The sequence below is a fragment of the Anomaloglossus baeobatrachus genome, chromosome 5 (genome assembly GCF_048569485.1).
Source record: "Anomaloglossus baeobatrachus isolate aAnoBae1 chromosome 5, aAnoBae1.hap1, whole genome shotgun sequence".
Taxonomy (NCBI): Eukaryota; Metazoa; Chordata; class Amphibia; order Anura; family Aromobatidae; genus Anomaloglossus; species Anomaloglossus baeobatrachus.
The window spans coordinates 121,322,679-121,347,384 of NC_134357.1; the positions used below are offsets into that span (position 1 = coordinate 121,322,679).

Consider the following 24,706-nt stretch of genomic DNA (forward strand, 5'->3'; position numbering starts at 1 on the left):
ATGAGTAGCAAATACAAATTAAGTCTATACAGATAAACAATATTTCAGAATGATGGAGTGCACCATGGCGTTCATTAGCTTTGGTGTGTTGAGACACTGGATTAAAAGAAAAATGGGAGTTGGGAGTAATTTACCACCCACCAACATCTTACTTACCAAATAAACCATAATACAGCCTCATGACTTACTTTCCACTTGGTAATACAATCTTATCACAGCATGGTGTGGGCCTCATCCACCCAAGATTCTGTATTATTTCTCTGAAAACCATTTATTTTTATAGACTATTTGATGGATCAATAACATAAAACAAAAAAGGAGGACGCACAGCCCCAAATAGCAATATAAATAATATCAGAGCGTGCTGGAATGCTAAGCCATATAACCGCAAATACAAAAAACAGCGATTAACATATAAAGAGTAAAGGCCACTTTACACACAACGACATCACTAGCGATGTCGCTGGTGAAAGCACCCGCCCCCGTCGGTTGTGTGTCACGGGCAAATCGCTGCCCGTGGCACACAACATCGCTCGGACCCATCACACATACTTACCTGTCTAGTGACGTCGTTGTGGCCGGTGAACCGCCTCCTTTCTAAGGGGGAGGTTCGTTTGGCGTCACAGCTGCGTCACTAAGCGGCCGCCCAATAGAAGCGGAGGGGCAGAGATGAGCGGGCGGAACATCCTGCCCACCTCCTTCCTTCCTCATTGCGGGCGGCCGCAGGTATGGTGATGTTCCTCGTTCCTGCGGTGTCACATATAGCAATGTGTGCTGCCGCAGGAACGATGAACAACCTGCGTCCTGCAACAGCAACGATAATTGGAATTAGAAAGACGTGTCAACGATCAACGATTAGGTGAGTAATTTTGATCGTTAATGGTCGTTCGTACGTTTCACACGCTAACGAGGCCGGATGTGCGGCACGAATTCCGTGACCCCAACGACATCTCGTTAGCGATGTCGTTGCATGTAAAGCCCCCTTAACACTCACTCTAAACCATAATAAAATTTATACCCATACAAAAATACAAACACATACATGTTAAAACAAATGGTCCCAAATCTGCCCCTATTAGGTGCATATCATACAAGAATAAATGTGAAAGAGATTGCCATGAATTATTAAATCTAGTTACATTAAGCCTGCCTCTCACCCCTGATGAAGCTATCTTAACGAAACGTGTTGGGTCAGGTTGTATGGTGCTCTATCTGCCTCTGTGCTACATATTTTTGCCATGCCATTTCTGCTTTGCCTAAAATAAATCCTCTTTAATGGGGCTTTCCAATTGATTATGGGTGGTTCTCTGAATGCTATATGTACTAGGATACTTGTCTTTACCTAGATACCATAACGCTGCGCACATGGTATTGGCTTAATTTGACTAGATTTAATAACAATCTCTTTCACATTTATTCTTGTACGATATACACTTTATAGGGGCAGACTTGGGTCCATTTGTTTTAACATGTATGTGTTTGTATTTTTGTATGGGTTGTTTTTAAATGTGTAACTATCAATAAAATGTCTACATTTTACTATTGTTTAGAGTGAGTGCTACTCTTTATATGCTAAGCACTGTTTTTTTGTACTTGTATTTCATGGGTCAATGGAGCCCAATTAGGCGGCACGATCAGGATTCAAACCAGGAGCTGAGCTAAGAACTCTGAGTCAATAGATACGTATGAATTTGGGAATGACAACACAAGGCAAAATATATAGTTAACATTTTTAACACAATACTCCATCTTCAGCCTCTATATAAAGTATTCTAAAAGTTCCTATATGATGAATGGAGTATAATGTGGTTTCTCCTCGCTGCTGTGAAAGACCAAGCATGATGAGGCATGATGATCTCAATGGTATTATCAGAATACTATACAATTTATCATCTACACGTTTCAAGGCTCACTCGTCTCTTCATCAGGATAAAACCTTTAAAATGCCTTGAAATGCCATGAGCCTTAAAACACGTAGATGATAATAAACCATATAGTATTTTAATAATCCCATTGGACTCATCACACCTGGTCATTCATGGCAGCGTGGCAAAACCACATTATATTATATTAAGCAGCAGACATTTTTTTGTTCGTCAGTGGTTGTGTCTCACACAACCATATCAGGTGAGGCGTTCCCTCTCTCCTCTTGTCTAATTTTTACCAGTTAAAGACTTTATTTGCGCTATTTACTGCCCTATCTATGTCCAAAATTTCCTGTATATTATCTACATCATACATAATGAAGACATAGGCCCCGATTAATCAAGACTGGGGAACTGGAGTCAGACAGATCTGATTCATTATGAGGCACAAAAATATTAAGGAATCATTATGCTCCTCACCACAAATCTTACTCCAGTACCTGATTTCTGGTGTAAGAAACACCACAGATCATCATGAATTAGATGAGCTGTAGTGTAACGCTCTTGTTCCGCTCCCAATCGCCACAGTTCTACCCATTTTGGAGTGAAAACACAAAAAGTCACAATTATTTTTGTGCAGCTACATGCTGTGCAAAACTGTTGTGACTTTTCAAAGCGATATATGCCAAAATTGTTGCATAATCACTTTCATGAATCGAGGCCATAAGGTTATACTGATGGCTCTACATTTCATGAGTTATTATATATAGTATTGAACTGTCTTGATTTAATTTGTTGGTTTGTGACCCTGACTTGATCCAAACCTTAATGGAAGTCAGTAATTGAGCAGTTTGTCAATTCACCCATATGTAGCCAGCCATAAGCAAAACACTACCGAGGGAGGGTGGGCTGAGTTTTTAAATTTTCTTTTGTGTGTGCACATTACCTGTAATCACGCTGTTGTTACTCCCAGTGTGAGCCGTTCAAACACTGCAAACGGCTCCCACAGAGCTGAGCATCAATCATACCCATGCAAAGTGCTGCTTGCTTTAGTGGTTTGCACTCGTAACTCATTTGAACTTCAAACTCGAACTTTACTTTTTTGGTACTTGCTTTCCAAAACCAAACCTCGAACCCCAGGTTCACTCATCTCTAGTCGTTGGTAGTAAATTCATAAAAAAGACTCAAAAGTTAAAAAGAAAACTTACCGGAGAACCAGTTCGTCCAATAGGGCCCTAAAATAAAAGCAGATGGTTCAGTCATGTCCAAAACACAGATGCAGTACATTAAAAGAATAAAGACTAACGAGAGGTCAGACTCAATAAGAATAAATGAGGTATGGACATGTGTAAAGAACAATTATTTATAGAGACTTCTATGTTTGATCACATGATACTTTTAATGTGGTGTAATGATGAAATCAACACCCTATATAAAGTGTGCTTAATTATTAGGCAACTTCCTTTCCTTTGGCAAAATGGGTCAGAAGAGAGATTTGACGGGCCCTGAAAAGTCCAAAATTGTGAGATGTCTTGCAGAGGGATGCAGAAGTCTTGAAATTGCCAAACTTTTGAAGCGTGATCACCGAACAATCAAGCGTTTCATGGCAAATAGCCAACAGGGTCGCAAGAAGCGTGTTGGGCTAAAAAGGCGCAAAATAACTGCCTATGAATTGAGGAAAATCAAGCGTGAGGCTGCTAAGATGCCATTTGCCACCAGTTTGGCAATATTTCAGAGCTGCAATGTTACTAGAGTATTAAAAAGCACAAGGTGTGCCATACTCAGGGACATGGCCAAGGTAAGGAAGGCTGAAAAATGACCACCTTTGAACAAGAAACGTAAGATAAAACGTCAAGACTGGGCCAAGAAATATCTTAAGACTAATTTCTCAAAGGATTTATGGACTAATGAAATGAGAGTGACTCTTGATGGGCCAGAGGCTGGATCAGTAAGGGGCACAGAGCTCCACTCCGACTCAGATGCCAGCAAGGTGGAGGTGGGGTACTGGTATGGGCTGGTATCATCAAAGATAAACTTGTGGGACCTTTTTGGGTGAGGATGGAGTGAAGCTCAACTCCCACACCTACTGCCTGTTTCTGGAAGACAACTTGTTCAAGCAGTGGTACAGGAAGAAGTCGGAATTGTTCAAGAAAAACACGATTTTCATGCAAGACAATGCTCTATCACATGCATCCAACTACTCCCCAGCGTGGCTGGCCAGTAAAGGTCTAAAAGATGAAAATATAATGACATGGCCCCTTTGTTCACCTGATCTGAACCCCATAGAGAACCAGTGGTCCATCATAAAATGTAAGATCTACAGTGAGGGAAAACAGTATACCTCTCGGAACAGTGTCTGGGAGGCTGTGGTGGCTGCTGCACACAATGTTGATCGTAAATAGATCAAGCAACTGACAGAATCTATGGATGGTAGGCTGTTGAGTGTCATCATAAAGAAAGGCGGGTATAATGTTCACTATTTTTTTGGGGTTTTGCTTTTGCATATCAGAAAAATTTATTTCCAAATTTTGTGCAGTTACAGTTAGGTCCAGAAATATTTGGACAGTGACACAATTTTCACGAGTTGGGCTCTGCATGCCACCACATTGGATTTGAAATGAAACCTCTACAACAGAATTCAAGTGCAGATTGTAACGTTTAATTTGAAGGTTTGAACAAAAAGATCTGATAGAAATTGTAGGAATTGTACACATTTCTTTACAAACACTCCACATTTTAGGAGGTCAAAAGTAATTGGACAAATAAACCAAACCTAAACAAAATAGTTTTTTTTTCAATATTTTGTTGCAAATCCTTTGGAGGCAATCACTGCCTTAAGTCTGGAACCCATGGACATCACCAAACGCTGGGTTTCCTCCTTCTTAATGCTTTGCCAGGCTTTTACAGCCGCAGCCTTCAGGTCTTGCTTGTTTGTGGGTCTTTCCGTCTTAAGTCTGGATTTGAGCAAGTGAAATGCATGCTCAATTGGGTTAAGATCTGGTGATTCACTTGGCCATTGCAGAATGTTCCACTTTTTTGCACTCATGAACTCCTGGGTAGGTTTGGCTGTAAGCTTGGGGTCAGTGTCCATCTGTACTATGAAGCGCCGTCCGATCAACTTTGCGGAATTTGGCTGAATCTGGGCTGAAAGTATATCCCGGTACACTTCAGAATTCATCCGGCTACTCTTGTCTGCTGTTATGTCATCAATAAACACAAGTGACCCAGTATCATTGAAAGCCATGCATGCCCATGCCCTCACGTTGCCTCCACCATGTTTTACAGAGGATGTGGTGTGCCTTGGATCATGTGCCGTTCCCTTTCTTCTCCAAACTTTTTTCTTCCCATCATTCTGGTACAGGTTGATCTTTGTCTCATCTGTCCATAGAATACTTTTCCAGAACTGAGCTGGCTTCATGAGGTGTTTTTCAGCAAATTTAACTCTGGCCTGTCTATTTTTGGAATTGATGAATGGTTTGCATCTAGATGTGAACCCTTTGTATTTACTTTCATGGAGTCTTCTCTTTACTGTTGACTTAGAGACAGATACACCTACTTCACTGAGTGTTCTGGACTTCAGTTGATGTTGTGAACGGGTTGTTCTTCACCAAAGAAAGTATGCGGCGATCATCCACCACTGTTGTCATCCGTGGACGCCCAGGCCTTTTTGAGTTCCCAAGCTCACCAGTCAATTCCTTTTTTCTCAGAATGTACCCGACTGTTGATTTTGCTACTCCAAGCATGTCTGCTATCTCTCTGATGGATTTTTTCTTTTTTTTCAGCCTCAGGATGTTCTGCTTCACCTCAATTGAGAGTTCCTTAGACCGCATGTTGTCTGGTCACAGCAACAGCTTCCAAATGCAAAACCACACACCTGTAATCAACCCCAGACCTTTTAACTACTTCATTGATTACAGGTTAACGAGGGAGACGCCTTCAGAGTTAATTGCAGCCCTTAGAGTCCCTTGTCCAATTACTTTTGGTCCCTTGAAAAAGAGGAGGCTATGCATTACAGAGCTATGATTCCTAAACCCTTTCTCCGATTTGGATGTGAAAACTCTCATATTGCAGCTGGGAGTGTGCACTTTCAGCCCATATTATATATATAATTGTATTTCTGAACATGTTTTTGTAAACAGCTAAAATAACAAAACTTGTGTCACTGTCCAAATATTTCTGGCCCTGACTGTATATTGGTTTACCTGGTGAAAATAAACAAGTGAGATGGGAATATATTTGGTTTTTATTAAGTTGCCTAATAATTCTGCACAGTAATAGCAAAAAAGAGGCAAGGCCACTGCGCTACCCACACGTGCAGATTTTTGAAAATGAACCGTGAGGCTACTTGCAGACAATTGCTGATTTTCAAAAATCTGCACGTGTGGGTAGCGCAGTGGTCTTGCCTCTTTTTTGATAAGTTGATTCCCAGAAGGTGATCTGCACGTAACCTTCATTTGACCAGTTGCAGTTCCACATTTCTTCCAGTCAATGTTTGCTTGAGCGCTGCCGTTTTTAGTATACACAGATTCTGCACAGTAATAGTTACCTGCACAAACAGATAACCTCCTAAGATAGCCAAATCTAAAAAAAAAAATCCCCACTCCAACTTCCAAAAATATTTGATATTTATGAGTCTTTTGGATTGATTGAGAAAATAGTTGTTGATAATAAAAAAAAATCCTCAAAAATACAACTTGGTAAATAATTCTGCACACAGTGTATACATATATACAGTAATTATATATATATATATATATATATATATATATATATATATATATATATATATATATGGCATTTATTGTGAATTCCTTGGTATCTATACCATGGTTTTCAAAAGGAAGATGTACCGTAATTCAATTCATCACATCTTTTACTGATGCACGTTGAACATTAACCTCATGATCGAATCCTAACAACAAATGCTGTTTTTTTTATTCCCTAATTTTAGCATATGCAGAGGAAAACTACAATTCTTAAAAAAGTATAATAAAAAATTTCACTAAAATCATTAAAAACTATAGACTAAAATCTAAGAATATGCCTTCCAAATATTATCTGCATAAACAACACCAAGAACAAATAATATGATGGGTTTATGAAATGCATTCACATCTCGTATCTTCTAGACCTGTCAGACATAATGTGTAATTATGCACATACATCACAACTTTTTATAGATTTATTTTCCCTGTCATTCACTGTTATCTAAGCTGAGAAGGTTATGTACAATGATTGACATGTTCATTTTCTGGATATTATCATATTTCAGCCACCCCCAACCCCTATAAACCTGTTACCAGCAGGAACACAGCAGGGAGTTAGAAGAAGATATGCCAGTTACTTACAGGTGGCCCTGGAAGAGAAGAAAAAAGAGGAAATGAAAGGATATCTCAGTGGCAATATACATGTATAATTACACAAATATAGAAACACTGTCAATCACTGAATTAAAATAATGAATTCTTCTTTTTGTAAGCATCTTGGCTAAGCTGAGAACATTATGTGTTTACATCCAGTAAATAAAGAATAGACACTACATAACTGATGAAAAAGGCTGTTCAGCCGCAAAAAATTGTCTTCCCATCATTTTCCATTTCCACTGAATGTGTCATAAATGTATAGTAGATGAAAGTCCTACCAATGGGACTTGTATCTGTCTTGAAGAATTCCCATACAATATCATAAGTTGTCAGAATTCATATACAAATAAATGAATATTCCCAACACCCCTCCACTGACAGCGGCAGGCATCAGTGTCCTATTCTTGAAATGCAGGGCCAATTGATGGAATCTACATCTATAATACATATTTGTCATATCCTAAGGTTATTCCATCAATGTAAAGGTGTTGGACCATCACGACATGCCCTTTTCGATTATACAGGGTCGACATCCCTGTGTATGAGCCACAGCAGAATTTCACTGATTGGAATTGGCCAACATGCGATGCTACATTTTCCTTGCAATGGCCTCATACACATGCAGTCTTCCCAGAAATCAGCTGTGGAAATTATCCAACTGTTTGGTTACTTTTAAAAATGGATTGCATTAATAAGACAACAAATTTATTTCAGTAAATTTCATTAAAGGAGCTGTCGACTACTCAGACAACTTCTTCTCAATCATTATGTTTTCCCCCGAGTAAAATAATGACAGCTATACTCACCTCTGGTGCTGGTAACATCGGTGCTGGTAATATCGGTACTGGATCTCCCGAGGCTCACGTAACAATATGTCACATGATCCCTGCAGCCAATCAGCAGCCATTTCACTAACTCCTCCTTTGGATAACTCAGACATTCAAGGGAAGTCAGAGAGCAGCGTAAGCGTCCCCCAGAGGACAGATACATCTGAATGAGGGGACAGTGAATTGGCCGCTGACTGCTCACAGAGATCACATTACACAGCAATGTCACACGAGCCCCAAAAGATCCAGCGCTGACAATTCTGGAATTGCGCCGCCACTGAAGGTGAGTATAGCTAGTATATTATATTACTTGGGGGAAAACATAGTGATTGACAAAGGTATAGCAATACTATAAAGATAAAAATGTTGACGTATTTAAACAATGTGCTTAAGAGCACCTATCACCAAACCTGGGCTGCCATATTTATTTCATAAAAGGGTGGACAGTTCCAGACTGGTAAATTCTCTAAATAGAAGGTATTATGAAAAGCGCTCAAAAGTGACCTGATTTCCCCAAAATTACTTGACTTTCTAGAAAAAATTGGATTGGTATGTAATTCCTGTATGTAGCCAGTAACATCATTAGAGAAGTTTCCATTGGGTAACAGCTTAGTAAAGTAAGCAGAAGCAATTAGAATCATGGAGGATTTTGGGATGCCGCTCCATATGTTGACATCCCACAACACAGAAGTTCTGGCTTGACATTTGATCGAAAAGGAGACACTAGGGTAACATTTCAGCACATTGACAATATTTTTTTCTTTTTAAATCATCAATCTGGGGTGGCCCACGTATTTCACATTGAAAGGTATCATTTTTAAGCTTCGGTGCACAACATACTGTTTGTTGTTAAGGTACATAGGGTACATAGCAGAGTATAAATGGAGTGCTGTGCCATCGAAATGCCTGGTATGTGGCAGCTCATTGTATCACCTATTGTCTGACCATCCTGCAATTCTTCCTTCACCAATAGCAGGTATTAGCGTGCTTGAATTTTCTGATATATATCTTCACATAACACATCTCAACTAATTACCTAAACATCTACCAATTGCTAAGAGGCCGGCTAATAGAACGGATGTAAACTATTATACAATTCAAGTCCAAGATAAACTCTTAGGGTATGTGCGCACGTTGCTTTTTACCTGCTTTTTACCTGCTTTTTTGCTGCTTTTTCTTCTGCGCTGTTTAATGCCAAAATGGATGTGTTCTTCTATTCAAGCAAAGTCTATGGGAATTTGGGTTTCTTGTTCACACTATGTTGTTCAAAATGCTGCCTTTTTGTGGCAGAACTTTGGTCAAAAACTCAGCTTTGTAGTGCAAAACCCAAATGGCAAAAACAATTGACATGTTGCTTCTTTGAAAAGCTGAGTTTTTGACCAAAGTTCTGCCACAAAAAGGCAGCATTTTGAACAACATAGTGTGAACAAGAAACCCAAATTCCCATAGACTTTGCTTGAATAGAAGAACACATCCATTTTGGCATTAAACAGCGCAGAAGAAAAAGCAGCAAAAAAGCAGGTAAAAAGCAGGTAAAAAGCAACGTGCGCACATACCCTTATACACAGCACATCTATCATATCACAGAATACTAGAAAACACAAAAGTGTGATCTCAGGGCAATAGTAAGAATATGGGTAATAATATTACTAACTTCATGCCAATTTTATCAACATTTATAAAAAGCAATGAATTATAGTGCCACATATGTTCAGCTACCAATGTTCCTAATACAGTACAAAGCAATAAAATGTTCTGGTCCATTACACAAGGCACTAAATGCAATCTAGTTCTTCCTACTTTTAATCAGAGGTTATACATGATAGATACCCACTGTCGGGCCTCTTAAACATATGGAAACTACAATGGAAAAGATACCATATTTTTCGTTTTATAAGAAGCACCGAATTATAAGATGCACTCCAAATTTAGAGAGAAAAAAAGGTAAAAAAAAAAAAATGTGGTCTGTCTTATTGTGGTGTCTTACCGGGAGAGCATGGCAGCGGTAGTGGAGCGGGGTCACAGAAGGCAGGGATGGTGCTGGAGTAGAGCTATGCTGTTGGCGGAGCGGCAGGTGACCTGGATGCTCGCTGCAAGCGCTGAGAGGCAGGAACATCCAGAAACTGTCAGTGGTGCGGGCTTCAAATAATGGTGCCTGTAGTTGTCGCGTGCGCAGATTAAGCTATTGGCTCAATGATGAGCAGAGATCTTGTCTGCGCACGTGCCACCTCCGGGCACCATTTTCCTTAAGTATGCTGCTGTGAGATCAATGGGCAGGAGGCAGTGCATGCGCAGATCAGATCTTGAGCGGAGAGCTCAATATGCACACGCTCCGACTCCCGACTCCATTAATTGAAACCTGCATCACCAACATTTTCAGGATGGCTCCTTCCTCACCCGTAGCAAGCACCACACCACACCTCACCCCACCCGTAGCAAGCACTAGCACTGTCCGCAGCACAGTGCACAGCCCGCAGCATTGCCCCTGCCTCCTGTCACAATTTTTCATTCTCACTACATTCGTCTTATAAGACACACCCCTCATTTTCCTCCCAATTTTTTGGGGGGAAAGTGTGTCTTATAATCCGAAAAATATGGTATATGTGAATATATATTCATAAATCTTTACACACGTAGGGTAGGTCTTTGCGCAATAAAAGTATTGGAGATTTTACCTTCGGATATGGCAAAGGTAGAGTCCGCACCTGAATACAGCATCAGGCAGGTAGATGAGATTTTACAAAACCTATCTATATGATATGATGGGGAAATTTGCTGCTTGAAAATTGACCTATCTTGTTATTTTTTGTTGAAGATTTTAACAGCGGATTTTCCAACTTTCAATTTATCAGCTCGAAAATAGGTACAGTATATCCCAAAATTAAGTACACCCTCATATTTTTGTAAATATTTTGTTATATCTTTTCATGGACAACACTGAAGATATGACACTTTGTACAATGTAAAGTAGTCAGTGTAGAGCTTGTGTAACAGTGTAAATTTGGTGTGCCCTCTAAATAACTCAACCCAAAGCTATTAATGTCTACGCCGCTGAAAACAAAAGTGAGTACACCCCTAAGTGAAAATGGCAAACTGTGCCCAAACAGTAAATATTTTGTGTGGCCATTGGTGAGAGTGACTCATTATAGACCAGATGGATGGGCTCGAGGCTGGATCAGTAATGGACACTGACCTCCACTTTCACTCAGACCCCAGCAAAGTGGAGGTGGGTACTGCTATGGGCTGGCAATATTAAAAATGAGCTAGTTGGACAGTTTCGTAGTGAAGATGGAAAAAAAATCAACTCCCAAACCTACTGCCAGTTTCTAGAAGACTGTTTCTTCAAGCAGTGGTACAGCAAAAAGTCTGAATCTTTCAAGAAAGCCATGATTTTTATGCAGGACAATTCTCCATCACATGCATTGAAGTCTCCACTGCTTGGTTGCAGTACAGGCCTGAAAACATAATGACCACTTCCTTATCTGACCTAAGCCCTATTGAGGACTTGCGGGCTTTTGTTACACAGATTTAGGCTATGTGTGCACAGTGCGTTTTTTGCGGCGTTTTTGCGCGTTTTTCGGGTGCGTTTTTGGCCTCAAAACTGCATGACTTTGCTTCCCCAGCAAAGTCTATGAGTTTTCAATTTTGCTGTCCGCACACAACTGTTTTTTTAAGCTGCGTTTTTGAACTTAAAAAAAAAAATGGACATGTCAATTGTTTCCTGCGTTTTTCTGCGTTTTCCCCCCATGCAATGCATTGGAAAACCGCAGAAAAACGCAGAGATCAAAAACGCAACAAAATGCAGCCAAAAATGCACCAAATCGCGGTAAAAACACATGCGTTTTTTGCCGCGTTTTTTCGACGCGGGTGCGTTTTTGTGCGTTTTTAGTGGCCAAAAACGCACAAAAGCGCAGCGTCAAAAAAACGCAGTGTGTGAACTTAGCCTTACGGTGAAGGAAAACAGTCACCTCTCTGATCAGTGTCTGGAAGCTGCAGTTGATTCTGCCCAAAAAGTTTGTCATCAACAGATTAAGCAGCAAGACAGACTCCATGGATGGAAGGCTTATGACTGTCATTGAAAAGAAGGGTGGCTATATTGATCACTAATATTTTGGGTGGAATTGTCAGAAATGAATTTTGTACATTTTGAGTTGTTTGGTGATTATTCTCATTTTAACAGATGAAAATTAACAATTCAGATGGGAACATTAAGGTTATTCAATTTAGTTGCATAATAATTCTGACACTAATAGTTACCCAATAATTATGCACACATAGATATTGTCTTAAGAAACCTTACTTTTACTATTTTATATATTCAGATTTCAGGTTTATTAACATTTTGAATTGTCTGACAGCTCTGTAGTTGTTCAATAATAAAATTAATCATTAAAAATACAAATTACCTAATAATTGTGCACACAGTGTATAATCCCATCCCGCGGAGAGTACACTCAAATTTCTCATTCAGTATCACAAATACAGACTTGATCTACCAAAGAACAACTTTCCCAAATGTTCCTTGCCTCATCTGTATTACAGATTAGGTATTTTTGGAGGCCATTGAACAGATTGGAATGAAGTATGTTTTGTCTCCTTTAGGCTATGTGTCCACGGTAGAATGTACCTGCGGATTTTTCTGCATGAAAATCAGCGACTTTCGCGGCAAATCCGCACCTTATTTTTGCCGCGGATTCACCGCGGATTACCGCGGATTTTTATGCGGATTTTTTTTTTTTTCTCCCCATTCTATACCCAAAATCCGCAACAATAATTGACATGCTGCAGATTTTTCCGGATCAAAATCCGCGGCAAATCCGCCGCGGAAAAATCCGCAGCATGGACACAGCATTTCCAAAATGCCATTGAAATGGCTTGGAAGTGCCGCTGCTGCAGATTTTCGGAAAATCCGCGGTAAATCCGCGGCAAATCCGCGGCAAAATCCGCGCAAAATCCGCAGCGTGGGCACATAGCCTTACTTTAGGAACTATGTGAGGTATTCAATATTCACTAATAATCAAGTCTTAAAATGTATTTGTCATTTCCGTTGACTTTTTAGGATAAGCTGTCGTGTTTGTACAGAAGGAATAAAATAGTTTCTGGAGTTTATTTCATTTGTATCCTGCATTTGTGAACAGCATTCTCTTTCTCTTTGCCTCTGTCTAGTCTCCAGCCCCTTTCTCCTCCACCTTCCTGTCCCGTAAACGTCTATAGGCGGCATCTATTATATAATCACTCAGTTAGCTCAAAAACGGTCTTCATCTAAGGCACACTTTTGAGCAGTGCATTCAGAGAAATATGATAAATTAAGAAAAATACATTTCTTAAAGGGAACCTGTCACCAGATGTTTATGATACTCACCTAACGGTCGGTGCAGAGCAAACTGGTCGGACGGGTGTCTCCGTTCTTTGCGTCCCGCGCCTCCTCTTTCGGCCATCTTTGTCCTCCTTCTGAAATTAGTGTGGATGACGCGTTCTATGTCATCTACACTAGCCGACAGTGAGGTCCTGCGCAGGTGCACTTTGATCTCCCCTGAGTAGGGCAGATCAAAGTATTGTAGTGCACCTGCGCGGGACCTCAATGTCGGCAAGTGTAGATGATGTAGAACACGTCATCCACACTAGCTTCAGAAGGAGAACAAAGATGGCCGAAAGAGGAGGCGCGGACCCGAAGAATGGAGACGCCCATTTGACCAGTCTGCTCTGCACCGACCGTTAGGTGAGTATTATAAACATCGGGTGACAGGTTCCCTTTAACTTTACTTACTGTATACTTGAAAAAAATGAAATAACAGTTACGCTTAAATGAACAACTAATATGGTAAAGACAGCAGGAGAAAAATAAATACAATAAGAATTTCTAGCAATGCTTCCTCTTCTTTCTTGATCATATTCTGACTCTTAATCTTAAATATATATAAATCTAACAACTATTTTCCCTTGCTCAGTCATGTCCCTCTCCCTCTTTCTTACTAACATGTGTCTAGCTTTAGGGTAATGTAACTGGCTGCAGCATTAGCATCTCCCACTGCTCTGTCTGCAATATGAGACTAACAATATTAAGCCCTAATCCATTGTTTAAGTCCCACTCTTCTGTTATCTGCCAACAAGGAGAAAGTACAATGATTAACCCCTGTGTTGTCTGTAGAATTTCTAGAAGACTGGCTTTTAGGAACATGCAGGAAATCCAGAAGAACTTTGTCAGCAAAATTTCCTACTGTTTACTTTTAGCAATCATTTTGCGGTTCTGGATAAGTGCACTATGAATTGGTCTATGCATCAGCTGCAAACTTGATGACCCATAAATAATATATGTTCTGATATAAATACCCTCCTCAACATTTACACTGGAACCGCAAGAAGGAAAAGTTGTGGAATTATGAAACTCACAGGATCCATTGATCACGTTATTGCATTGAAAATCAAGAGGAAATGTAAAAAAAATGTCAAAACATCTCGATCTTTTTAGTATCAAATATTAAAATCCCCACACTTAAGCCTGCTTTACACGCTACAAGATATCTTACGATGTGTCGGCGGGGTCACGTCGTAAGGTATGTTGTAGCGCGTGACAGCCACGTGCAATTGCGATTGAACGAAAAACCGTTCATCGCATGCACGTCGTTCATTCCTGACGAATTGAACTTCAGATTGTTCTTCGTACCCGGGGTACCGCACATCGCAGTGTGTGACACCCCGGGAACGATGAACAGATCTCACCTGCCTCCTGCGGCTCCCGGCCCACAATGCGAAAGGAAGGAGGTGGGCGGGATGTTTACTCCCGCTCAGCTCCGCCCCTCCGCTTCTATTGGCTGGCTGCCGCGTGACATCAATGTGACGCCAAACGTCCCTCCCACTCCAGGAAGTGGACGTTCGCCGCCCACATCGAGGTCGTATGGAAGGTAAGTATGTGTGACGGGGGTTAATCGTATGTGCGGCACGTTCAACAAATTGAACGTGCCACACATACGATGGGGGCGTTGCAAATCGCATACGATATCGTATGCGAAATTGCAACGTGTAAAGCCTGCTTGGCTGATATCTGTAAGATTATTTATGGCAGTCTGAGGAATGCTCTGCCATGCTTTGTGCACTTGGGCAAATCATCAAGATCCAATGATGGCAGCTCCAATAACGTTACAAACAGCTCAACAGGAGGCAAGTAGTCTGCCCTTGTTAGGACGTTTAGGCTACACATGCAGCCCAGAGTATCATGAGCAACATGCAGCCTTGAACTGTCATGTTGAAAAGCAACTTCTGGAAAATAGCCGTACCACAAATTCCACTACAAAATCAATGTAACTCTGATGTGTTAGTATACCTGGAATAAAGTCTAGAGGGGTCCAGATACAGTACATTATGCTATCCCAAAACACATGGATTTTGTCGTGGGACATGGGTTATGCCAAACTGCATGTTGCTTCTGCTACTGTGAAGAACCTGTGTGACCTAAACGTAATTGAAATTTGTGGTGACTCTGGTCTCCCGTTAAGCATATCTGAGACATCATTGTTTGGCAATCAAAAAAGGAGTTGCCAGCAGCAGATCTTGATGATTATTGTGCTCAAGTGCATTCAGTGTAATCATTCCTCAAATATCCATTAAAAACTTAATTAATAGCAGCCAAGACTGTAAGTAACGTGTGGCTCTCTTAATTCATGCAAAATAAAAATTGAGATGGTTTGAAAATTTTTAATCCATTTATTAAAATTTGCATATCAGTAATAAGTGTATCCATCTTGTGATTTCCATTGTTCCACAACTTTTTTGTCTTGGTGCTGAGCTTTCAATGTTAAAGAATATGTGTTAAAGATTAGTACTTGTGCCATAAGATTAATAATAAACCATACATTGTTCCTTCTTTCTAATTAAAAAGATAGTTAGACATACTTTGCTATGATCTTGGACTTTTTTTTATTTTAGTTTTACAACTACTAGACAATCTCCTGGAAGTCTTGATGCACACGGCACAAAATTTGTATTGCAAAGTTGTCATTAACCAATATAGGCCAGAGAATTTAGATCTATTGATGTCTTTATAATTTCTGTAGAGCAGAGCTGCCCAACCTGTGGATCAGTAGTCATATGTGGCTCGCGGGCCAGTGATGTGTGGCTTGCCACTGTCTTCCAGCTTTGTGAATAAGCACCAGGTCTAGAAAACAGCTATGAAGAGCAGGTCTCCAGATGGTAACTTTTGTGAGTAGCCCCACACAGAAGAACAGATCTGAATGGGACCCCTGGATCTTGGTATACTGCCTTGGAGTGATTTCTGTGGAAAAAATTTGGCTATCATTGTACTGGTAATGGGGTCTCTGGGTGTCACTACTGTGAGGGAGTGGTAGTTGAATGTGCCTCGTGATCCTCTCTCAGAAAATAATGTGGCTCGCGACCCTCTCTAAGAGCTTAATATGTTTCGCAACCCACTCTCGGAGCTGAATGTGCCTCGCGACCCACTCTCAGAGCTGAATGTGCCTCGCAACCTACTCTCAGAGCTGAATGTGCCTCGCAACCTACTCTCAGAGCTGAATGCGCCTCGCAACCAACTCTCAGAGCTGAATGTGCCTCGCAACCCTCTCTCAGAGCTGAATGTGGCTCACGACCCTCTCTAAGAGCTTAATATGTGTCACAACCCACTCTCAGAGCTGAATGTGGCCCGCGACCCTCTTGGCTCTGATGGCTGGAAAGGTTGGAGAGCATGCAGAGTGGACCCAGGACATCTGGATCCAATTCGCTCTGATTGAGTAAATTGAAGAATTGACCAAATCAAATTCCAATTAACTGTGTTTACTAAAAATGGAAGTATGGAATAGATACTTTTCATTATGAATAAGTATGTGTATTATCCAGATCAGTATAACGTTGTACAGTAGCACACCCATTTCATATGTGGTACATTTGCAGAGCATAAAGTTGACGTAGCAGTAATAGCAATTTATAACATAAAAACCATAATAATTGCAGACAAGCAATGCCATCCCGGTAACCATAAAGAAAATATACAGTACCTGGCTCCCCATTTTGTCCTCTCTTGCCCCTTGCTCCAGGAGGCCCTGATTTGAGAGAATTAAACCAGTTAGGGAGTAGGAGAATGTAATATTTTATGGGAAATTTTATGGAGGTGATGGATGGTAAAATGTCAAAGCAAATGCACCATCATAGCAATGATATTAAGGGCCAGATTAGCGTGCAGCATTTATATGGAGATGTGGATGATATGAATATTGCACAATTTTGTCATACTCACATGCAATAAATATACCTGACAAGCATAGAAAGCAAAAGGTGACTTTTCTATAGAATTAAGGTCTATAGGAAATGTACTATTGTATAAGATCGGTATAACAGCTAAATGAGGATTGACATTGTCAGTCTAGTTCGTCTATAAATTTGCTGTGATTGGATGGATACCCCATTATGACAAAAAGGGAAAGATTGGGAAATGTTTCTTTTCTCTTTATTCTCTTTGTAAAAAAAAAATAAAAAACTGATGCCAAGATAATGAATTAATGAGACATTTGTTTTATTGGAGTATTTATATCAAAGAAAAATCAACGAACACCATAACTGCTATCATGCAGAAATCGCAACTTCAAAGCATGTGTTGCCCCTGTACACGACCTCTGCCTAATAATGATCCTCAAGTGCAGGAAAACCTGGTGACAATTACTACCCTCTATTTATGGCAAAAGCAGAATTGTGGTAATATTCTAGTAGGAAGTAATGTACATCCATGCCAACCTTATAGGTGTACCTTTTAGTTATCACAAGCTTGGCAGGAGATTCTAGTTGCCCGAACCACTGGCAGCATGAATCAGACACTGACTGGGTTATTGCAGACATGCAAGCTTTATACTGTGGCATTTCAGAAAAAAACATTCTTTTAAAAGCCAGTATCTCTGAAATGCCCCAGTCTTTTAGAGTAAAACATACATTGCTGCATTAATGTAGCCAGACTCTGATTCATGCTGTCCATGGTTTGGGCAATATGAATATCCTGTTAGGCACCTTTAAAATACAGTAATGGCTGAAAGTGTTGGCAAAGTGATGGGCAAACCCGGACTTTAAGATTCGGGATCCATACCCGATACTTAGTATCTGTTCACCGACCCGAAACATGAAGTTCTCTGGAAACTAAGTGTAACTTTCCGGATTCAGCCACCCAGATAATTAAAAAAAAAAAATTAAAGGGAATAGAAAGAAAATTGAGAATAAAGCATGAGCGTTATACTTAACGAGTCTCCAGCTACTTCCGGGCCCACTACTTATCCTTTGATATATTATACTTCCGGGCCCACTCATTACCCTCATACATATTCACTTTTTACTCTGCCCATCGGCAGTCTCGGCGTCTCTTATTGGTTGCAATCAGACCATACCCCCACCCTATGAGACAGCGTGCATGATTGCATGGAATCACACACACTGTCTGCGTTTCTATTGTGGTGAAAAAATCTATAAAAAAAATTGTTTTAGGGTCCCCCCATATTATGATGCAAAGCAAGGATAAATCATAAGGCTACAGGCTGCGGCCTGTGTGCTTATTTTGGCAATATATCAAACAAAATAAGAGGGACCCAATTGAGCTTTTTTTTTTTTTTTAAATATTTAAATAGTTAAAAATGGTGTGCGGTTTCACCACAATTTTGAAACCCAGCCATGATAAAGCCAACAGCTGGCAGCTGGTATTCTCAGGCTAGGGAGACTCGTGTTTTTGGACTCACCCCAGCCTAAAAAATAGCAGCCTACAGCCATCCAGAATTGTTGCATCTATTAGATGCACTTTACCGGGCTTATCCTGATTGCCCTACTGTGGTGGCAATCAGGGTAAAATAAGGGGTTAATGACAGCTCACAGCTGCCAATAAGCCCTCGATTAGTAATGTGAGGCGTCTATGAAAAACCTCCATTACTAATCTGTAAATGAAAACAAATTAACACAAACACCGAAAATAAACCTTTATTTGAAATAAAAAACAAAAAATCCCACCCTCTTTCACCCCTTTATTAACCCTCAAAACACCCAATCCTGTTGTAATTCACACAAGGTCCCACCACGATTCTGGTTCTATTACATCCTGCAGTTGCAGATTGTGGGCACAGAACATGACTGCCCGCTGTGACTGCAGGCAGAGACAGACTTAGCTGCAGCTGTTAGCGGTGACATCACTGAATTTATGTGCGGTCACACCTGGAGGTTCACACAGTGCACCACCTGTGACCGCAGGTAAACTGACCTCAGGTGATCTCATAGAACTCAGTTACTTCACCTCAGGTGAACTGAGTTTAATAAGACTTGCATCTCCTGGCAGAAAGCCACGTTTTTTTGCCAAGAGATGAAGATTTGGTGCTCAAATTTATAAATTATATTCCTGTACCAAATCTGCATTCTTTAGCAAACCCCCCCCCCAAAAAAACGCATTTAAACACGATCCAGCTTTGTGTTGTTTAAGAAAGACAGGGAGCAGTTTGCAAAACAAGAGTGGTCCAAAATTCCAGTTGAGAGGAGTAAAAAGCTTTTATATGGTTATAGGAAGCAATTGAGTGCAGTTATTTATTCCAAAGGAAGGAAGTCTTACCAGCATCCACATAAAGAATATATTGAAAAATAAAACAAATTCTTATATATTAACTCTTAATCATTACTAAGAGCGGTTTTCAGCTCAAAACGCGTAGACTTCTATCTACACCATTGTTTTAACAATTTTTCTCTTTTTCATGGATTTGGAATAAAATTTTGTTATTCAATATATTCTTTATATGGATGCTGGTAAGACTCTTCCTTCCATCATGATTCCTGGTGGCCAGCCCAGATTTTCCGTGCACCGCACCCACATCAAGCTTAGCACCCGGTGAGCTAATTCTTTCTTCGTTGTTTTTTTCATTTATTCCAAAGGGTGTGCAACCAAATATTAAGATGAGGGTGCCAACAATTTTGTCCAGCCATTTTTGGAGTTTGGTGTGAAATTACTGTATGTCCAATTTGCCTTTTGTTCGGTATTTTTGTTTGTCTTGTTCCAATCCACACAAAGGAAATTAAAGGGGTGGTTCACCCATATTTTTTATTGTCTAGATCGATATTATATTGAGAAACAATGTTTCTCTCAAATACCTTGTGTTGTCAATGGTGCCTGTGAGAGGCGCTATTCCAGACCGCTGCTCCCCGTCCAGTGACCTACCCGTCAAGTGCTGCCTCATCACATCCGTGCAGCCGGCTACAGTCTTCCAGACTCTGAGCTGTGAGCGGTGTTTCACTGCTGTCACAGCCCATCTGCTCCCCCCTCCTCCCCCCTCCTAGCACGGCGCATCTCCTGCTCCCCCCTCCCTCCTCCCTCCTAGCACGGTGCATCTCCTGCTCCCCCCCTCCCTCCTCCCTCCTCCCTCTTAGCACAGCACGGCGCGTCTCCTGCTCCCCCCTCCTCCTCCCTCCTCCCTCCTAGCACAGCACGGTGCGTCTCCTGCTCCCCCCTCCTCCTCCCTCCTCCCTCCTAGCACAGCACGGCGCATCTCCTGCTCCCCCCCCTCCCTCCTCCCTCCTAGCACAGCACGGCGCGTCTCCTGCTCCCCCTCCTCCTTCTCCTCCCTCCTAGCACAGCACGGCGCGTCTCCTGCTCCCCCCTCCCTCCTCCCTCCTCGCAGAACGCTGCAAGCAAGAGACGTGCTGTGAGGGAGGAGGGAGGAGGAGCAGGGAGCAGATGGGCTCAGAATGTAGCCGGCTGCACGGATGTGACGAGGCAGCATTGGACGGGTACGTCACTGGACGGGGAGCAGCGGTCTGCAATAGCGCCTCTCACAGGCACTGCACTATTGACAACACAAGGTATTTGAGAGAAACATGGTTTCTCAATATAATATCGATCTTCTAGAAATAAAAAATATGGGTGAACCACCCCTTTAACACAATATATATATATATATATATATATATATATATATATATAACCAAAGGTGTATATAACTGTATATAAAGATTATGCAATTATTTCATGGTTTCATGTTTCCTGGTCCCTCTGTGTCATAAAGCCGAATTCAGTTTCTCCAAAATTGCAGTAAAACACTATAAAAGCAAGGAACACTATGGTAATAAAAGTAATAAATGCTGCACAAATTGACCCAAAGAGGTGGTGTGTTTATCATGGTATGCAAATAAAATTGTGGATTGTGGAAACCAGATTGTTTGACCATGCATCTTCTTGACACAATTGTGCCTATTGTTTGCTACTGCTTACAAAATATTCTGTTAGCATATTTTTGCATTGTTATGTGAGAGCCATGATCCCTTGGATTGGTCACTGAGCTCCTTGGTGTAGTTTTGATAGAATCCCTGTTTTCTCTATAGATGTAGCACTGATCAGAATATTATCCTATGTATAACCCCACCCACATTCCTAATTGGCAGCTTTCTGTTTACATTATACATTGTTAGCTGCAAATCAGTGATGGGGGCGAGGTTACACAAATAAGACTGCACATGTGACCTAGTCCTCTAGTTATAATTTTCTGCTGATAAAAACCACTGATTTTTTTGGCACTTCAGCAGAAATCCTAGTAAGTGACACATCTCTGGAATCAGGGTCTATATCCCTACATTAGACTGTACTCAGGTTAAATATCGAAAACCTTTACCTAACATGCTACTGTAAATCCATGTTTCAGATCTTGATTCGCTTAATTGTGGTATTTAGAAAGTTTTTTGGTTTGTTTCTCAAGAATAGCATATTGATGGCAAATTTGACTTCAGTGCCTGCAACATCCCATGCTGGGTGCAGAGAGCAGAACCCAAATTCTATCTTTTTATTGATAACCTATCCAAACAAAAAGCCTTGAATACTGTATTCTGGAAAACCAATTTAAGTGGTTATTCACAATAGAGAAGCTTTTTCCAAGTCTATTTATTTATTAAGAATACCCCTTCTATTAGACCATATAAAGAGTTGCCAGCGAGGTATTGTTTTCTCAAATGCAAAGTTCTACAACTGTCATGAGTGTGTCCCGCTCTGAGGAGACCTCTGGTGAGTCTGGGACCAGAAGGTCACAACACCTTATTATTTCCAGGTCTACAACTTGTGTTTGTGTAAATCTACCTTCTTTTAGTATTGTATTGGTTAAGGACTCTTTCCTATCTGGCTGTCCTTTGTAGGCTTAAGGCCGCTTTACACGCAACAACATTGCTAACGAGATGTCGTTGGGGTCACGGAATTCGTGACGCACATCCGGCCTCAGTAGCGACGTCGTTGCGTGTGAAACACACAAACGACCGTTAACGATCAAAATTACTTACCTTATTGTTGATCGTTGACGCGTCGTTCTATTCCCAATTATCGTTGCTGTTGCAGGACGCAGGTTGTTGGTCATTCCTGCAGCAGCACACATTGCTATGTGTGACACCGCAGGAACGAGGAACATCACCGTACCTGCGGCCACCGGCAAAGAGGAAGGAAGGAGGTGGCTGGGATGTTACGCCCGCTCATCTCCGCCCCTTCGCTTCTATTGGGCGGCCGCTTAGTGACGCTTAGAAAGGAGGCAGTTTGCCGGCCACAGCGACGTTGCTAGGCACGTAAGTCCGTGTGACAGTTCTTAGCGATGTTGTGCGCCACGGACAGCGATTTGCCTGTGACACACAACCGACGGGGGTGGGTGCTTTCACCAGTGACATCGCTAGCGATGTCACTGTGTGTAAAGTGCCCTCTAATCTCAGGTTTACAAGAGGCTACTGATAAGTCTTTAGCTTTACCCAAAAAGAAATGAGATAGAGTGATTAAACTTTACATTTATTCCACATACTCTCCACTGATGTCAACACACTTTGTACTTTGGTATTCCACGTTCTGGAAGCCTAGCAAAAAGAAGGATTTTGGTTGTGCCTCAATCCAGGCATCCGTAGCAGCCAAGGCATCAGAAATGGTGTGAAACTTGGTACCCTTGAGGTGTTTCTTCAGGTTTAGAAACAAATAATAGTCACAGGGAGCTAGATCTGGTGAATAAGGTGGGTGGTCATCAACCAGCTGGAGGCCCAGCTCTGCCAGTTTTGCCATGTTAGCTTGTGCAGTGTGAACGGAGGCTTTGTCTTGCAGGAACAAGATTCCTTTGGACAGCTTGCCGTGCCTTTTTGCCTTCAGAGCTGCCTTCAAGTGGTCCAAAAGTTCAGTGTAATACCTTGCATTGATGGTGGAACCCTTTTGAAGGTAGTCCACTAGCAGCACGCCCTCCTTATCCGAGGACACAGATGCCATAACCTTAGTGGCTGATTTTTGCACCCTGAACTTCTTTAGACAAGGAGAACCACCTCCACTCTTTTAACTGCTTCTTGTTTTTAGGGTCATACAAATAAATCCAGGTCTCATCCATAGTGACCAGTTGATCCAGGAAGTTCTTCTCAGTCTGGAAACGCTGACAAATGGACCGGGACGTTTTCACTCGCATGCTTCTCTGATCTGTTGACAAACATTTGGCGACCCACTTTGCAGATAGCTTCCTCATGTCCAAATGTTCATGGATAGCGACACAGAGATGTTGAGGGGAAATCCCCATGATGTCTGCTATTGCTTTAGCTGAAATTCATTGATTCTCCAGTATGAGGTTGTGCACAGCATCGACGATCTCCGGAACAACAACCACTCTCTGTCGTCCAGAACATTCCTCATCATTTGTGCTGAAGTGCCTGTTTTAACTTTGGCAACCAAGTTCTCTACTGTAGAATATGAAGGGCATTGATTCCCTAATGTCTGCGACATATCACCATGAATATCCTTTCCTTTCCTTGCAGAAACAAGAATTATCACTCCTCTGCTCTCTGTTGCTGTGAATATCGCATTAGACTTTTGTTTTCCCGCATAGAACACTGTTGCAATAAGCAACAAATGCAAAATTTTGAAAACATATATTAGACACACAAGGCTTTCATGTGATGTAACATTTGTTTCAATAGAAACAAAAAAAGATCATAAAGCCAAAGACTTATCAGCAGCCCCTCATAGCTTTTTTGTGACCACTCTCCTTTGCTATAAAATGTCTCGTGTCTTACCATCTGAAGTCAGTTATAGATTCTCATTCTATGGTGACCACTTGGAAAACTGCCTCTTTCTGGAAGAAGCTGAGGAGTCATGACTATTGTAGCGGTGCGGTGTTTAGAAGCATTGGAGGAGCTTTCAGTGTTTTTGTGTCTATTTTCCCTGTGTCTTCCTTATGTATTGTATTATTGCAGTGATTACACTAATGTTTTCGCCAGTCTTCTCACTAGAAAGAGTGAGTTTAGGGCAAGCAAGGGCATAGGCACATCATGGTGACGGGGGTAGGACCTGTATGGGGACATAATTGAGCATAGGGTACAGACCCAGGTGAGTTGCGGGAGATGTCTGTCCCTTCTCCCCTCTCTGTATTGTTGGGCCTTCCTTCTATACCATTCTCATTGTTACCCTTGTGTTGCACTGCAGGCTGAGCGTCTGTACACTATGGAGTGACAACATTTCCGCAACTTGGTGCTGTCATTGTAAAATGGGGCTGTTTTTGATGGAAGTCTGAGCAAGGCTTGGCTATACCACTTTCACAGCAAAACATCAAATTTTTTGCCATACAGAAGGCAGTGCGGCACTGCATAGCAGAAAATTAAAGACATGGTAAGTTTCTCTAATAGATGTGGATACCCAAAACCTTAC

General features: G+C 41.3%; 2 protein-coding genes across 2 annotated transcripts in view; both read right to left on the reverse strand.

Annotated features, from left to right (window-relative positions):
- LOC142310953 (uncharacterized) overlaps positions 1 to 3,094 on the reverse strand; it is a 246,321-nt gene extending 243,227 nt beyond the window's left edge. The window contains exon 1 of the mRNA XM_075348828.1: positions 3,074 to 3,094. The gene's annotated coding sequence lies outside the window, so the exon portion shown is untranslated. The remainder of the gene's footprint in view (positions 1 to 3,073) is intronic.
- LOC142312683 (uncharacterized) overlaps positions 1 to 24,706 on the reverse strand; it is a 235,990-nt gene that overhangs the window by 13,637 nt on the left and 197,647 nt on the right. Inside the window, exon 3 of the mRNA XM_075351676.1 lies at positions 17,061 to 17,105. Within this exon, the coding sequence (XP_075207791.1) occupies positions 17,061 to 17,105 (45 nt within the window). The remainder of the gene's footprint in view (positions 1 to 17,060; positions 17,106 to 24,706) is intronic.